This window comes from Hydra vulgaris, chromosome 12 (genome assembly GCF_038396675.1).
Source record: "Hydra vulgaris chromosome 12, alternate assembly HydraT2T_AEP".
NCBI classification, from domain to species: domain Eukaryota; kingdom Metazoa; phylum Cnidaria; class Hydrozoa; order Anthoathecata; family Hydridae; genus Hydra; species Hydra vulgaris.
The window spans coordinates 81,782,846-81,802,500 of NC_088931.1; the positions used below are offsets into that span (position 1 = coordinate 81,782,846).

At 26.9% G+C, this 19,655-nt stretch overlaps 1 protein-coding gene across 4 annotated transcripts in view; it reads right to left on the bottom strand.

Moving 5' to 3' along the window:
- The window catches only part of LOC100207284 (ATPase family AAA domain-containing protein 2), a 69,173-nt gene that overhangs the window by 36,950 nt on the left and 12,568 nt on the right, over positions 1-19,655 (bottom strand). For all 4 annotated transcript variants that reach the window (XM_065814653.1, XM_065814651.1, XM_065814654.1 and 1 more), the window contains exons 4-6: positions 15,131-15,308; positions 14,542-14,734; positions 12,175-12,312 (exon numbers count right to left, since the gene is read on the bottom strand). In XM_065814653.1, the coding sequence (XP_065670725.1) occupies positions 12,175-12,312; positions 14,542-14,734; positions 15,131-15,308 (509 nt within the window). The remainder of the gene's footprint in view (positions 1-12,174; positions 12,313-14,541; positions 14,735-15,130; positions 15,309-19,655) is intronic.

Sequence of the window (19,655 nt, forward strand, 5' to 3'; positions counted from 1 at the left end):
TTTTTGAAATTTTTGAGTTATTATTATTTTTCAAACAAGCATATTTTATTTCATATTTTATTCTAATTACCAAGTGAAAAAACCAGTCCAGTCCTTAAAAAAAGGATAAAATTAAGCATAACCAAATGGAACAACCGGTGATGTTGAGGGTTACATTTGGAAAACATGTGTTGTCCGAAGTTTTTATAGTTAACGAAACCACGTGATTCTTTAATACCGCAAGTAGTGGTTGAATAAAAAGTTGCAGAAAAAAGTAAACAAAAAACAAAATGTCCGGTGGTTACAGAAAAATCAAGAAAAAAAAAAAATTAATTCCAAAATAGAAAAAAAAACACAATTTATCGAGCCACAATATTGGGGCAGACTATAATTGTATTTGACTTGTATGTTTTAAAAATATTAGAATTAAGAACTTCAATGAATGTTCATCTAAAGATAGTCAGGACGCATACTTATCCACACTAATAAAAGTTCAAGACATTACCAGAAGAAGACCACGACAGAAAGCAGATAAAACTTACTTACACAATTTTTCATATTCTTATTGTGTATGGGTGCAAAGAGCACAATCAGCTATCGAAGTACCAATCTGCATTAAAGCTATATCTTTTTTCGGAATTACAAAAGCTAGAATTGAATCAATAAGAAAATCAGTTGCTACAACTGGTTAGTAAATAATTAAAGACGTTATTTATATTATTTTAAGTTATGAACTAAACTATATATATATATATATATATATATATATATATATATATATATACATATATATATACATATATATATATATATATATATATATATATATATATATATATATATATATATATATATATACATACATATATATATATGTATATATATATATATACACATACATATATATATACATATATATATATATATATATATATATATATACACAGTGTCTGACAAAAAAAAAGCTTAGGTAAACTCTCAAAAAATTACAACAAAAAAGAATGACAATCAAATATTTTTTACAATATATATATTTTTTAATACTATTTCAGGAAGAAATAATTCATTTCAATAGTGTATCTTTAATATTCTAGAAATATCTTTGAGCAAACTACAACCACATAATTTTATTATTTGTCAATTAGAGCTTGACATGTCGAATTCCGGACAAATTTTTGGCGAGTTGTGAAAAAAAAAAATTTATTGTGAGCAAAAACGTTATCTTAAATTATTTTTCTTGCTTCAATTGTCGCTTTTCTATCAAAGCACCCAAGTCGAACAATGCGCCAGACAACTCAAAAAAAGATAAGAAAACAACTCACTGAGTTTGAAAAGGGCCAAATTGTGGCATGGCATGAAAGTGGATACACTGACCATGAAATTGGGAAAAAATTGAATCGATGGTGCACTACAATTCGAAGATTTTTGTTCAAGTATTATTTGACGGGAAGTTTTAAACGCAAAGAAGGGAGCGAAAAAAGGCGTAAAACAACTGCCAGAGAGGACAGATTAATTATAAGAGAGGTTCGAAAGAATAGAAAGATAACAGGCTGAAATAAAGAGAAATTTTAAACTGGATGTTGACTAACGGACGGTTCTTCGAAGGATCCATTCTATTGGGAAATTTAAATCTTACTGGAGCATTAAAAAACCATTTATTTCTGAAAGTAACTGGAAAAAAAGACTCAGAATTGGACAATCGAACAACCGAAAAATATTTTATGGAGTGATGAGTCACCATTTTGTTTGCGCTTTAGTGGACGGTCGCGTGTTTGGCGGTTACATAATGAACGTTACGATCCATTAGTAACACAGCCAACAGTAAAGCACGATAAAAAAGTGAATGTATGGGGATGTTTTACTTCATCGGTTGTTGGTCGTTTGTATAAAATTCCTGGTATTATGGACAGTAAAATGTACAAACAAATCTTAATTCACCAACTGATAACTAGTGCAAATGAGCTCTTTAAAGATAAAAGTTGGGTCTTTCAGCAAGATAATGACCCGAAACATACGGCACACAATGTGAAAAATTATTTGAAGAACAAAAAATTAGTGGTTCTTTCTTGGCCAGCTCAAAGTCCTGATCTGAACCCTATCAAGAATCTCTGGAGTATATTGGATTATGGAATCAAAACAAAAGCTCCAAAAAATTAAGAAGAGTTGTTTCAAATTCTTCAAAATCAATGGAAGAACATTTCTGGGGAACTCTTACAATCACTTGTTGAGAATATGCCTCGTCGGTGCAAGGCAGTGATCAAAAGCCATGGCTTCACCACAAAGTATTAGTTTGGTCTATTTCGTTATTTCAATAAAAATTCTCAAATTTTCATCATTTTTTTCTTGTTTTTTTTCTAAGAATCAATGCACCAAATAAAAATTTTTTGTTTATTTTTTTCTATATCAGTTGTAGAAATCTAGTTGAGTTCTCTTGCATGTCTATCTAAGCTTTATATATATATATATATATATATATATATATATATATATATATATATATATATATATATATATATATATATATATATATATATATATATATATATAAACACACACACACACACACACACACACACACACACAAACACACACAAACACACACATACACATAAAGTGACAGTGAAGCTATCCAAAAACATATCTTCTTTCAGAGGAAGGACATCTCATAATGCTATTGGAAAATTTAAAAAAATTTACTTATCTGAAGATTTAAATATCTCTAAAATGTTTGAACTATTCAAACATGCTTACCTGACTGTTAAAGTAGGATACAAAACATACAGAGTAGTTTTTAATAACAAATTTAACAAAGGATTTGGCTTTCCACGAAAAGACACTTGTTTAGCTTGTGATGAATTCATTGTAAATATAAAACACACTAAGCAAGAGCTTTTAAATCCAGTTGGTAAAGATATTATCAAACTTAATAATAAAAAAAAGATCTTGAAACAGAGCATAAATTTCACACAAGAAAAATTGCTGTATTTTATAACAGAAAGTCAGATGCAGAAAAACCAGCAAAAAACTCAGACACATTTGAAGCTATTGCTTTTGATTTTCAGAAGAATTTACTGTTGCCTAATAAATCAACTAACTATGTGTATTACAGAAGACAGCTTCAGTTTTTTTCATTTAATATCCACATCCTATCCAGTGATGAAGTTTTTCTTTATACATATGATGAAACAACAATAAAAAAAAAAGGGAGCTGATGATGTTTGCTCTATGCTTTATCATTTTATTATTAATCATCTTTCTGACACAGTTTTCGAATTACATTTTTTTTGCTACGGATGTGCAGGACAAAACAAAAATTACACAGTGTTTTGTTTTTTGCATTGGATGGTTTACTTTCAAAAACGTTTTAAATTTATTTAAGTGTCATTTCCAATACGATGTCATTCCTATATGGAATGCAATTGTGACATGGCAAATGCTAATATAAAGACTAATGTTGAAATTCCTGAAGATTGGTGTCAGGTTCTTAAGAATTGCAGAAAAAAACCTTTAATTTTGTAAACTTTTTAATGTAAACTTGAAACAATATTATAAGTGCGCATTTCCGATAAAAACACTACCAGTCGAGAACTTGTTATTCAAGATATACACTCTGCACTGCTTCTCTTTCATAACAACTGGAATGACAATATTGAAAATATTGCTTTGGTAAAACATGCACTCAATCTGTTTAATATATATTCCTCAGTTTTACCAATAAGTACCGCCAAGTATAAAAACTTACAAGTTCTGAAGCGCCTATGTAAACCTGATAACCACAGCTTTTTTAGATAATCTTGTTACTTCTAACACAGGAACACAAGATTCAGCATCAAAAGATTCAGATACTGATTAGAAAAATATATTTTAATTATTGTTATGTTTTAACATATTGTGTTAACATTTAACTTAATTAGAAAAAAAAATCTTTAACTCCACAATAGATGTTAACAAAAAGTAATAATTTCCCATAGGCGTTTCAGCAGGATAACAAAAAGAAACTAGCTAAAGAAACAGTAGGGTCAACTGTCTTTTGAAGCCCCTTACATCATTAGGAGCCCATTTTTTAAATATTGTTTTATTTTTAAACAAAAATTAATACGCCATTTAAAAATTACAAGGAAAAAGTCAGTGATGTCTATTTATTGATAATAAATTTAAGTTTCCGAAAAAAATATTGAAAAAATATTTATTTTTTAATAAATAATCTGATGTAAATATAGTTAATCTATATATACATATATAAAACTAAACTGCAGTGTATAAACAAAATTTTAAAGAACGTTTCGAACTTTAAAAATTGATTTTCTCAAAATAAGAAAAATGTGACAATGCTGTTTTTTCCACTGAGGTCTTCATATATATATATATATATATATATATATATATATATATATATATATATATATATATATATATATATATATATATATATATATATATATATATATATATATATATATGTATATATATATATATATATATATATAAATATACATATATATATATATATATATATATATATATATATATATATATATATATATATATATATATATATATAAAATATATATATATATATATTATATATATATATATACAACCCGTAGATGTTGTCCGAAAGTTTTTTTCATATTTTGTTGACGAAAAGTAAAAATTAAAATGCAAGACCGGAATTATTTTTTTTTATTAATTGATAGACTGCCTGCCCCAACCAAACCCTCAGTCGATGTAGCAACACTCCCTTGTGGGTCAGGCTAAAAGATAGCAGATGTAGCAGCACTCCCTTGTGGGTCAGGCTATTTGTCAGTGGATGTAGCACTCCCTTGCGAGTCAGGCTATTTGTCAGTCGATGTAGCAGCACTCCCTTGTGAGTCAGGCTATAAGATAGTCGATGTAGCAACACTCCGCGCAAGATTTACAGTAAAAAAAAATAAAAATAAAAACATTTTATTAAAAAAATTAAAAATAAAAACATTTTATTAAAAAAAATAAAAACATTGTTTATATTGTTAAAAACATTCAGAATGTTTTTAAAACATTCTGGTCAATTAAATTTGCGTTTTTGTGGTTATTTTTAAAAAAAAAATTTATTTGTAATTAAATTAATGTTTTTTACTTTCGTCCAACACGCAAATGTTGGACGAAAGTCAAAAGTAATTAAAAGTGACGTATGTGTTGGCGTAAGAATCACTTTTTTCCTTCCGCTCTTCCTAAAGACAACAAACTATAGATCTATATATATATATATATATATATATATATATATATATATATATATATATATATATATATATATATATATATATATATATATATATATATATATATATATATATATATATATATATATATACAATCCTCGGAATTAGGAAAAATGAGGTCAAATTGTTAGAGGTCGGCAAAAAAAAATTGACACAAAGGAGTTACCATAAATCATAGAAACTAGGTTGGCAATACTTTGCTGACCTCAAACACTTTAAGGTCGGCAATTAGGTCAATGCTAACCTAACTGCTGACCTAATTCCGAGGGTTGTATACATACATACATATATATATATTTATTAGGATTGTCCTTAAATCAATTTTTTTTTTAAATGTCTGCTCTAAATGTGTTTTATATAATAAAATAATACTCGAATTAAGAAACTTTCGAAAAAAAAATTTTTTTAGGGGTAGCTCAAGACCCTTAAACATCAGACGTTTCCCTATAACTATCAAAAAAATAGATTTTATAAAGTTATATTTACTTAAAAAGAATCTTTTAAATGTACTTCTTAAAAATTTATATTTGCTTTTTTTTTAGTTTCTAATTCAACATTTTGTAAAAAATGTTTAAAATGGAATAACAATCTTTTGTTTGTTATTATAATTATAATATACTGTTACACAGCTTATCCCATATTGTTGGCTTTAATTTCTAATTTATCTTCATCTTTGAAATTGATTTAGAATAAATTTAATATTTTTTATTAAGATTGTGTTATTCTACTTTATGAGATATATTAATAATTTTAATTTTCAATTTGATTAACTGAACTTTTTTGATATTTATTATAGCCAATAAATTTGTAGCAATCCCAACAACAATAGCTACTGCAACACCCTAATCTGTGACTGGTAAATAAATGATTTAAAGGTTTTATAGTTAAGTATAAAACTAAAATATCATTCAGCTATATCGATTGTTATTTTTTTTATTTTTAGGGTTTATCTTATTTGCTATTGATATGTTTATAAGGTCCCACATCCTAGAGTGCACACAGGGTGTGGGCCCTTAATATGGAAAAAGATTTCCTTTATTCCATAAAAGGGGAAGGGATTACCTTTACTGAAAGTAAAGTGGGGAGGGGAGAATACTTAACTACATCTACAAATTAAAGATGTAGTTGAATGTTTTAGTTTAATATGTTTATTTTTTTTGTTAAATTTTGTTTGTAAATAAATAAATTTTTTTTAAAAAACAACCTATTTGCTTCCTTTTTTTTAATATTAAGCTTTGTTTATAAAGAAATTTTGTTGAAAAGATATACCTTTGGTTTCTACACTAAACACAATCAAAATTTTAGCACAACATACAAAATATTATAACGATTTGCTGCTGTGACGGTGTTTATGACTCTCTATGTCAAAATAATATTTTATTGTCAGTTTAGATTTTGTGAATACTTCAAATTGCAGTTAATAACTTTCATAATAACCAGCAACAATCACTGAATTAGGAGGTATCTAATAAGTACTTACAATGTAAAAAATTTTTCACTGTGTATGTACTTTATCGATGTGTCCTAATCTGTTCATGAAAACATTTATGTTTTTAATTTAATAGATCTTATTTTTAATTAAAAAAACAAACATTTTACTAAATGCTTTTTTTATTATCATTTTTTTTTTTCGTGAATGTTTGTTTCTTTTTAAAATTTTATCTTTGTTATCAGATGATAGTATATTTTTTATTTCTTTAGTTCTACTTTGGTGTTTTACTACCATAAATTTACTTTGTCTACTATTAAAATATGGTTTTAACTTTAGTAAACTTTAATTGTTTAAAATTTACTGTTGATCATTAGCTAATAGTTTAAAAAGAAATTAGTTTGTCGCAATCAAGGTAAGAATAATTTTTTTTTTTTGGTCAAATTACAAAATTTGTTTGCACTGATAGCTTTTATGCTTTTGTTATTTTGTGTAACTGTCTTTGCAATAAATGTCTTTTTTTTCACATTTTGACTATTTTTAACAATGGTCGAGAAAGAAACACCAGTAACAGGTAAATTGATTTATAGTGTTGATATGTAATGGTTTTACTTCTTTTATCATATAAATTTTTTTCATTTTAGATAAATCTTACAATGCCGTTTCAGCATATTACAGAACAAAGTGTGTTGACTTATCTTTTAGACTAGCATTTTATAGTCTATGGTTTTTAATGATCTAAGATCACAGTTCTGTTATTTGTATAGCCTTAAGTATAAATGTCTGTAAGTGTAAATGTCTTTAGCATATGTTGAGTTTGCAGGCAGTGTATAGAACAATCATGTATAATAAATCTATAAAATGAGAAAATTTTTGAATTTTATTTTAACAATTAAAAAACGTTTTTGCTATATTATTTTTTTGCTATAAATATATTAGCAATACTAAATAAATTTCGAAACTTATTAGGCTAAGGGGAGTTCTTAAACCCCCTAAAACTTCACTGCAGACAGCGCACTAAACCACTGAGCTATCAAGGATATGTGTCAAGGATAAAAAAAATGCAATTATTAATCTTTTATAAGCTCTATGCGGAAAAGTATGCAGAAAAGATAACAAAGAATAGGTATAGAAATGATCGGTGTGGAATAGAATAATGTAGAAATGGTAGGTTTGGTAAATATCCCTAATATTAATAATATGTAATATTTTATGGGTCCGTAAAGCTAGGATGTATATAAAGAAAAAGTATAGAAAAGGTCAGTATGCAATAGACTTACAAAGACTTCATTGCACGCGCGCGCACACACACACACACACACACACACACACACACACACACACACACACACATATATATGAGGAGCTTATTTTCAAAACGCAGTAAATCCAAATTTTGGGTTTCGAAAAAATCTTTTTTCCTATGTAATGAAATTAAATATTTTGAGATAACTAATTATTAATTTAATTAAATGTGTTTTATTAATAAGACTAAGATGACTACTGAAATCGAGCTTGATAAAATCAACATTTATTTTAAGTCTTTACTTTTGTCTTATTTCAAAACTCTGTATATCCAAATATTGCTTATTAACAAAACACTTTATATCATTTTAATATATTTCTTTAATAAATATTGTGTTCTGTATTTTAAGATCTACTTGCAAAACACGGAATTTTATATATATTTATCTTATTGTTTTTATAATATTGTTATTTGATACTATATTTAAATAATTATTAAATTTTTTTTTCTAAATAACTCAAACAAGTAACTATGTAAGTGTATAAAATGGTAGTTTATGACTCTTGTCATAAACTAGCTCTCTTGATTTAATAAAAGAAAATAAATTAAAACAGAAAAAACAATAGTTTATGCTGGAAAAAAAAGTTTGTCTAGTTTAATATTTATACGTCAAATAATGCACACTAAAAGAACTCACAGCTAAAAAATATAAATGAAGTTATGAACTGTCTTCTTCACTATAGTTAGTAACATCTTCAGTGGCATTACAGAGTAGTGTTTTAAACATGGCAAGAATTCTGTCTTCTACTCCTACAAGACAAAGGAGACGGAAAACATCTTTTTTAGCAAGCTTAGCACAGTTCTTTAATTCTAAATATTTTGATTGGAAATTGTCCCATTTCTTCCCTTTTTTAAGGAGACTGTGATTTGGACTCAGAATGGTAACTGCATGGAACCACTTCTAGCTTGTCAGAACAAATGGGTTTTTTTGCTGCAGTGATTTTAAATATTTTTTTGTTCTTGACTAACTTTTTCACTTCTGATTTGAAGTCAAGCACTCACCAGTCTTGCCCATAAACCATGTCGGCTAAGTATGTTTATGTATTCACTAGGCTCAAGAACTTTTTTTTATCAAGCTGAACTTGATTAAACACACGATCTGCTGAAAGATATGAGTGCCCACATTTTGGAAATGTATGTGTAATATGCAGTTTCTTGAAACATTGCTTTCTTAGAGCAAGAAGCATAGATTCCATGTTTTTGTTCTGCCCATAGCATAAATCAGAAAACAGCCGAAGTGATGAAACATCTGAGGATTTATCCATTAGATTGTTTTTTAATAGATGTTGTACAGCTGAACAGACAATATTTAAATCTTTTCAATTCTCACACTCCAGCCCCATAAAAAGAAAATATCGTTAACAGACTGAGATTTATTACCCCTGTGAAGAAAAATACCTAAAAGATTAAAATAAAGTTGCCAAGAATAGTAGGCTTCTCTTATTGGTATTTTTGGTAGTACAAGATTCTTCATCATGTCAAAGAAGATAGTCATCTCATTTGGGTGAATATCATTAAGCATACTGTATAATTTTCTTGCTTTCCTTCAATAAAGAATAAAAAGTGCAGTCTTTCTTTTCTTTGGTCATCATTAATATTTTATTTGGTCATCATTAATATTTTATTTGGTCATCATTAATATTTTGGTTTTTCATAGACAACTTGAACAATTGACATGTAGAACATGTATCTGTTGCTGGGTATCCAAATGGTAAATTGTAATAGTTTATAAATATCCCATGATAATAATGGTAGCCCACATTTTGAGCATTAGTTGTACTATTTTTATCAAAAAAAATTGGAACATTTGTTTTACATTCAAATCAGAGGGCAATTATTTACAACCAGGAGCACCTTTTCTTCCATAATACCTTGCTCTGCATGTAAAAGTCTGAATATGGTTTTTAACAGCTTCTTTCATTTCAGAAAAAATTGCTTTCTTCCTGTCTCCTTCTCTATTTTCAGGTCTGGTTGTTCCATGCTCATAACAGTGTCTTGCAATTCTTACAACTCTATCAGGATTTATGGCTAGATAATTGTTGTTCCATGCTCATAACAGTGTCTTGCAATTCTTACAACTCTATCAGGATTTATGGCTAGATAATAAAGATAAATAAAATATTGACTTTTGTCAACAAAACATTTTTTCAACAAACATATATGCATAACTTATAAAAATTATTCTGAATTAAAAGTAAAGTAATTGTAAACTAACACAATAATGAACAAAATGAAGCTTTGCAAACTCGTAGTTTGTATCCTTCATTGCATAAAAATTACTCAATACTCATAGTTCTAAACTCTTATTGCTCATTATTTTTCACTTTGTCTATTTTAATACTGACTATATTAGAAAAAAGATAGTATAGAAGCATCCTGTGACACTTTGTTGGTACTACAATAGAATTCTGAATGACATTTAAACAGATTATCGGTTGTAATATCTTGAGCCTGAAATTAATTTGTCATAAACTTAAAAATTATTATAACATTATATCTTATAACAGTAAGCTCAATAAAACCAAATAAAATCACCTTGCAAAAGCCTGCTATGTGATTACACGATATAGAAGGAATTTTTTCTCCACTTGAATGTGGAAATAGCTTTCTCATTTCTCTTTTTAAGCATTGCTTTTTTTTTTTGTGCGACTTTAACGCTAAATCAAGACTTTCATCCAAACAATTGGGTTTTGGCTATTTGTAGTGAATCCTTTTTTACTGCAGTATGGAATAGGCGTAAGTCGCAGGGTAAAGCATAAGTGGCGATGACGTTTGTCTGACGGGATAAACTAGTTATAAGTGCTGATCCTCATCGAAACGCCAGTAATAATAGACGCGACTCTGAGGAGATGTTTATTACTTAATCACTACACAAATTATGTTTACACATTGGCATTAATGTTTTTTTTCCATTCTGAGGCCTTTCATTGTTGTATGCATACTTTTTATTTTTTAATGTATTTTTTGTTTTATTTATTTTTTGTTTGGTGATATATTTTTTGTTTATCTTAGTTCATATTAGTATTTATATAACAATTTATTTTTTATTATTATTGTTAGTACTGTTTAGGTGCATTGCCTGTCTTATTTTAAATATTCCTCTATTAATCTTTATTTTTGTCTTGACAACTGTCAAAATATGCTTTGTTTGAAAAATAATTCTCCTTTATTCTCATGTTTTTCATTTCTTCCCTCAGGCGTTCACCGCTCGTGTGTGACCATTCAGCGAATTTTATATATATTAGAATTATATATATGCTAAAGTTTATAAATAATAGTTCTAAACTTTTATCGCTCATTATTTTTCACTTTGTCTATTTTAATACTGACTATATTAGACAAAGATAGTATTGAAGCATCCTGTGACACTTTGTTGGTACTACAATAGAATTCTGAATGACATTTAAACAGATTATCAGTTGTAATACCTTGAGCCTGAAATTAATTTGTCATAAACTTAAAAATTATTATAACATTATATCTTATAACAGTAAGCTCAATAAAACCAAATAAAATCACCTTGCAAAAGCCTGCTATGTGATTACACGATATAGAAGGAATTTTTTCTCCACTTGAATGTGGAAATAGCTTTCTCATTTCTCTTTTTAAGCATTGCTTTTTTTTTTTGTGCGACTTTAACGCGAAATCAAGACTTTCATCCAAACAATTATAGTCTGCTGTTTTTAAGTTTTACTTTGATTTTTATTGTGTTTGCACAAAATTATTTTTCTACACACTTTAATTGGTCCAAAAAAAAACAGCGTTTTGAAAATAAATTTAAAAAATCATACCGCGTTATGAAAATAAAATTATTTTTCAGCTAAAAATAAATAAAAATATTGAAGTCTTTGAAAATAGTTGCTAACATACAACTTAAAAGTATTTTTTATTTTTCATAATAATAGGTAGTTAACGCAATTTTTTCGAAAATGTCCCTTAATGTGTTTTGAAAATAAGTTCTTCATATATATAAACACACACATAAATATTTATATATGTGTGTGTATATAACAAGTGTACATTCAATGACCAACATTTAATGTACTTTTTTACTACATTCCTTTACATTTATCTGGTCTTACTATAGCAATATTTGCCCAGTCAATAAACTTTTATAAATTGCTACATAATAATTTATACTAAAATTTAACTTTAAAATAATAATTGAAATATTGAAAATAATTTTTTTTTAAATTAACCTGATGAGGAAGTTGAAGAACTTCTTCTGTGATGATGATGAGGTGAAGTAGAATGCTGTGGGATTCTTTTGATACGACAACTTTTTAAAGGAGAATGTGAACCAGTATATAAAATTTCTCTACGCGAGCGACCACTATCTTAAATATTATTTTCATGTATACATAAAAAAGTTAAAATATATAAAACATTTTACTTTAACATATACTCAAAGATTATCATAAAGTATAAAGCAACTTTCTGACTTTCTAACAAAGGTCATTTAATGTTTACTAAATACTTTATTAAACTTGAAAAAATAAGGGGTTGTCCATAAAGTACGTACGCTTTATATTCGACCTCAACACCCCCCACCCCGCATTTTGCTTTACGCTTTTTTGAGTACTCTCCACCTCCCTAAATGTATCTACGCTTTTAACTTACCTACCTAACATTTTATGATATTTTTTTAAATTTAGTGTCTCCTTACTTTTATAATTGACCCACTACCCTCCCATCTCATATACGCCATTTGCAGACCCCCTCTCCCCCTCTGAGTGTACAAACTTTATGGATGATCCCTAGCAAATTGTAAAATTATATTATTTCAATATTATTAAAAAAATTTTGCAGCAAAAAAATAAATTGTAAAATTAAAAAAAAAAAAATTTTAAATGTATAAAAATAAAAAAAATAATAAAAAAATAATTAAATTAATAAAAAAATAAAATCAGTGTAACAAAAATTCAATGAAAAAAAACAACTAAAAAACCAACTATTATTTAAATTATTAAAAATTACACACTACAATATATATATATATATATATATTATATATATATATATATATATATATATATATATATATATATATATATATATATATATATATATATATAAAACTAAGCAAGGCATGTTTACTTATTTAAAGTCTTTTTCAATTACCTTTGTAACTATGTCTACTTAATTGAAGTCTTTGTCGATTAAGTAGGCATACCTTTGTCAAGGTATGTCTAATTAATTAAGGTATGTCTAATTAAGTCTAACAAAGACATTTACTTTTAAAAAACATGTAAATTCAGAATTTTTTCAGATTCTTAATTTCCTTGCAAAAGAACATTTACTTTTGATGATTAACCCAAATTATTGTGTCCATTACAAACTAATTCATAAGCATAAATGATAAATTCAAGCTATTGTGTCCATTAAAAACAAACTCATAAGCATTAATGATAAATTTAAATTATTGTGTCCACTACAAACAAACTCATAAGCATAAATGATAAATTCAAATTATTGTGTCCATTACAAACAAATTACTACATGCATTACAAATAAACTCATAAGCATAAGTGGAACTGTCGAATATTTTCTTGAAACTTTTCCTATGAAGTTATGAGAATTAGTAACTATAGTAACTATAGGTTCATTCTCAACTTAACTATAATTCTCAACTATAGGTTCATTCTCAACTTAAACTAGTTTATTTTCACATTTTTTCTCCATCATTCCATCATCAGCTCCATCATTCCATCATCAACTCCATCATTCCATCATCAGCTCCATCATTCCATCATCAGCTCCATCATTCCAAAAGGAGCAGAGCTATTTTCTCCTATTTAATTGTGTATAAATGAAAATTTTTTCTTTGATTCTGTCACTTTATAGCTAACAAAGCAAAACAAAATCAAAACCAACTGCAAACAAATTCTTGATTCTTGCAGACACTTATCAACTGTTCAGTAATTTGCATAAGGTTTTTTTTGGTATCATGGGTAACACACTAAATTTGTTTATCTTTGTGATTTCAAGCAATTAAATAGTTATTAAGATAATTAAAAAGTTAATCATAATAATTATAACAAGATGGCAAAGCAATAACCAGTTAGAGAGAAATTGAACATTATTGAGAGAAATAAAATATTATTGCACTATTATTGCATGTTATTGTACAAGATTCTTAGTTGCTTTGCAATAAAAATCAATTTGTTTTGCTAAATGACATCATTTAATTTGAATTCATTATGTGAAAAAATAATGGTTACCTTTTTGATAATAAAATCAATATTCAGATTCTAATTATAAACTAAATTAATAGCTTCAATAAACTCTGACTCTAACTAAGCCACTGGTTAGAGTCAGAGTTTATTGCTTAATGGTATGCTAATTCCATGTTTAAAGAAAGAGTTAAAATTAATCCAAACTTAGATTTTTTTAATTAAAAAACAAACAAAAAAAGGAAATATGAAACAGGGATAAAGCAAAATGTTTTAAAATATGAAAATTGATTTTTTGTATTAAATAATATAACTTTACTTTCTCAAATAATTTTCTCATCATCATGTCAACCTCAATTTTTTAATGTTTAGAAACAATATAGATAAACTTACTTATTGGTGGAGCTTGGTATTTATTAGTTTTTGGTTTTTTCTTTCTCAAACAATATGTTGGCTGAGATTCAACTTCATCCTCTTCATCATCCCCATCACTATCTTCTGCTTCATCATCAGAGCCATCTTCATCATCTTGTGTATCTGATTCCCCTCTCCTACGTTTAATAACATCATACATACTTGCTCGATCCTTAAAACAAAATTGTCTTAAAAGTTTATTATTTTATAAATTAACATTTAATAAATATTTTTAGTTATATTTATGTTTTTGCTTAATAACAACTTATTATGTTAATTTGTATAATTTCAGTCTGTTGAGCTTCATCAGAGTTGCATCTAAAATAAACTTTTCAGAAAATTATGAATTAAGATATTAACCCAGATCATTAACTGAGATCATAGTAAATTTAGGTTAGAAGTTGATTATATGTTGATAATGTTTAAAATGACAAGGTTTTTTACTAATGCTTTTTAAGTCTTAATTTAAGCTCTAAAATAAAATTTTAATATTTCATTATTAAAATAAAATATATTTTTTTTTAAATATTTTATAAATGCTTATTTTAAATGCAAAAAAAATACTAACCATCATTTCTTGATTTTTTTTCTCAATTGATCGATATATGTCTTGTTCATTAAATGTTGCAAAGACTCTTTTAGATCTTCTGTCACTTCTTCTAACAATCTTACTTCCATGTGAAGAAAAACTTAAAGCAGGAACATGTTTCAAAGAGCGACGAGACATTCCAACTCGATCTAAAGATCTAAACAATATTAAAAAGCAATAAATTAAAAATTTATTTCATAAAACATTTTCAGATTTTAATTGTTATTTGAAATTAGATTTTTATTTGAAAAGTTTAATTGAAAAATGGCTTTGAAACCTTTAAATACATACTTATATATTTTTTTACATTTTTATCATTACCATTGTTATCATGCATTTTTTGATGCAATATTTAAACAAAATTTAGAGCAAATTAGTGAATTATGATATACATTTTTTTTATGGTGAACCAAAAAATTTTTTAATATTCAAACAGCTCAAACAAAATATCACAAAAAATAGAAGTCACTACTACATTGTCTCTCTCTATTTATTTCCCCTTAAATTTAAATATTTGAGACAGATATCTTAATAAAATGAATTTAATAAATATGGAGTATGAACCTATTAGTCATTCTGACTTTAAAGGTGGAAACACTTATAAATTTTATATATATATATATAATAATAATAATAATAATAATAATAATAATAATAATAATAATAATAATAATAATAATAATAATAAATACATAGTAGTAATAAAAACTGATACATAGAATGTTATTTTTATTTATACAGAATGTTATTTTTTTATTTAAACAGAATGTTATTTTTTTATTTGCACAGAATGTTATCTTTATTTACAAAGAATTCTATTTTTTTAATTATTTATATAGCCTTTATATGTTGAATAAAGAGGGGTTCTAACATGATTCAAAATTATTTACAAAGATGTTTACTTTTATTTATTACATTTATATACAAAGATAAAGGTGTTCCATGAGGATGTTGCAAAGGTGTTGCATGAGTACCAATCTATAGTACTTATAGTTATGAAAAAAACATATTCTTGTGCAGAAACACTAGCATTTGAAATAGCTCTGGAGTTAAAAGGTTTCTTTTCTTTAGAGTTAAACAGCTTATTTTTTTAAAATAATCAATATATAAATGTATTAATTATTAATTGTTAATTTAATAAATACACTATATCAAACAAGCCCAGCTACAGTATTAAGGAAATTTTTAAAGTTTTAGTACAGTTACGACCATTAGTTCTTTAGCAACCATTATGAAAAGATATGTTTTCGAATCAAGCCATAGCGAATATATATTTTAAAACTAACTTGCTTCTAACAAGGCTGCAAGCAACCACTATTTAAATAATTGGGAGTTACCAGAAAACAAAGAATTTGGGAGTTACAACAAAAAATTTGGGAGTTATAACAAAGCATATTGTTATAGAGCAAGAAAACGGTTGACAGAAGACTTAAAATACTGTAAATTGAGTCAGGAAAACATAAGACTAGGAGAGCATTACAAAGCATTGATGTGCAAAGAAAAAATTTTATTTTTCAGAGCATAAGACAGACGCAGTTAAAAAAGGCAACTTTGCTAAATGAAAAATCTAAAGAGATCCAACCTTATGAAGTCTAACTAATAATAAATAAATACATTTTTGAACCTTGTCTAGAAGAAAAAGGACATCATTAGAGGAACCAGCCTAAATATGATAACAGTATTCACATATATGAAATATATATCTACGATCTTTGTATATTTCTTGATCAATAGTTCCAGTATATCTATGGAGCGGATAAACACCGTCCCAACTAAAACATCCCAAAACTTAGATTTAGGATCATATTTTGTACCTACTGGACATCAAACAAATTTGATTTCATCTGTTCTGAAAGGTGTAAACTTATTTATGTGTTAACTTGTTTTGTTATAGAAATACCAACATTCATAAAAACGTCTGTTCATTTAAATCAATAAGCGCCAAATGGGTTTTTTGTTGCTAAGTTTCACAAGCTCTTTATCCTGAGTATATGTTGTTTTGCAAGGTCTTCCTAATTGCTTTCGAACCTTTGTAGATCCAGTAACTTCATATCTCTTCATAATTTTTCTATCAGCAGACCTACTGACTCCATAAAACTTTGTTGTCTTACGAAACAAATTTTCATTTAAACTGATCATGCTATCAACTTTTTTATAGGAGATATTATACTTTTTTTATACCCTGTGACCTCAATCACTTATAAATAAAGTTTTCAATTATTTCCACTAAGTATTTGTTTGCAATATCAATAAAGTAGCAACACTTTGGGAAAAATGTGAAAAGCTTCAGTTTGTCTGCAAACTTTTGAGCTCATTAAGAATCATTAGTTTTTAAATCAATCATATCAATCATACGTTAATTAATAATCAATATTTGTTTAATTTACAACAGTAAACTCTGAAATCTTTCAACTGGTACATAATATTTTGGATTTAGTGAAGTAAGTGCTGAAATATTAGAAAAATCCAATTTTATTCAGTTTGTCCAAACTTGTGGACATTACTGTAGAGTGATAATTTTGAATTTCCAGAAAATACATTTTTCCTATATTGTAAAGATCAAATAAAAAAAGTGAGAAAATTTCTATAACATCTTTATCTTAAAAATAATTTTGTAAAGAAAAAGAACAGCTACAACAAAGTAAAATCGTTAAAAACAAAAGAAAATTAGTTTCACATTATTTTTTTCTTTTTCTTTTCTAAAATTTAAACTGCCTTATTTAAAATTTTGATTTCAAGACCTTTTTCCTTCCTTTTTAAACCATTTCCTTAATTATTAATAACTTCCCATAACAATTAATTACTTATCCTATTACATTTTCTTCTGCTTCTTTCATGGTATTAATAAACTCAATATCTAAATTGTTGCATAAAATCTTGTAAGAAATTTTTACTGCATAACTGATTTCTCTTGTTAAAATTTCTGATGATTGCATTTATTTTTCTTAGCATTCTTTTTCTCTCGATAAAGGTCGAGCTGATATCTTTGGTGTGCACCTTTCGATATTTTCATAAACTTGTTTTTTAGTTCTATTGTTGAAGGTCAGGTTGTCTATTGTTTATTAGGTTGTTCTTTTGCAATTGATCTTTTTTACAAAATTAACTTTGGTTATAGTCTTTTTAACATTAAATCCTCTCACTACACTTGCTTGACCATGACTTGTACCAAAGTTAGAATAGATTTTAACTCCTTTGGTATATTGATAGAAGACTTATAAAAAAAAAAAGAATTCATCTAGTCTAGTGCTTTTGCAAAGGAAAGATTTCACCTTTTCAAAACTTTGAGATAATACTGCCAACAGGTCTGAGTATTGTGGCAAAACATTGTCTGCTCAAGTCGCATTAATAATTTTCATGATACTAGATGAGTCAAAAGTTGTTTCATCTTGCTTTGTAATTTGACCAGTGGTATAGAGGGTATTAAATGTGGATCAAATACATTTCCATTTCTTATCACAAAATGATTTTTGGAGTGATTTTCTCCAATAAAACAATTACGATTTTCGCAGCTTTTTCCTTAAACTTTTTTTACATCTGCATATTTTACTTTATCTTTACATAATAAATTCTGAAGTTCTTCTTCAGTTGAAAATCCAAAATGAACATCTTCTATCTTTAGATAAATATATTTATCAGTAAGATCAAGCTCTAACAAGTCAACAACAGAGCTTTAAGGAGAATTATCAGTTATATCAGTTTTAACAATCAACTCGGCATCTATGTAATATCTTCAGGTCTTTGCCCAGAAAAGACAACATCAGATTATTTGTTTGATATTTTTTAAAATATGGCTGCAAAAGGTTTGCAATATAGCAGAAAAATAGTTTTATTACAAGTAGTTCATTTTCAACTTTTTTTATAGCCAAATAGATGTTTGATGATGGTCTTTTGTTTAAAAAGCAGGTAGTTTTTGCCATAATTCTTTGAGCTGTGACGCCACCTGTTGATCCTTGACTCATCTAAAATGGTATAAATACTGTGAAAGATATTGATAAGATTTACACATAAATGTAAGTGTTTTGGAAAAATTATTTGAAACTGTGTTCTCTAATTTATATCAATTTTAAAGACTTCAACTTCAAAATATAAAGACAATCACAAACTTTGTTGGACAAAACTGTAAGGGAAGCAGGAAAATCTTTAAAATGAGGACCCTTTCATGACAGCCTTTATTCCCCAAACATGTGGTTTCTGTAGCTGTTTGGAAAGCTCTGTGAATGCTGTGGTGGTTACAACTGCCAATGTTTATTAGTTTACTCAAACAAGCTTCACTTTCCAATTGCATTCCCTTTTCAGTTAACATTAGGTCCATCCATTGATAGTTGAACTTGTTTAGATAAATCTCAACTAGATAAACTGGAATTCATTCATTCTCCTTAGAAAGCCTGTTGCAGTGTCCAAGAAACATAGAATCTCAATACCATACTTTAACTTAACTAAGATTGTCCCAGAATCACACTACTAAATCCTTCTCAAATTTTTGAATGACTTTGTTCAAACTTTT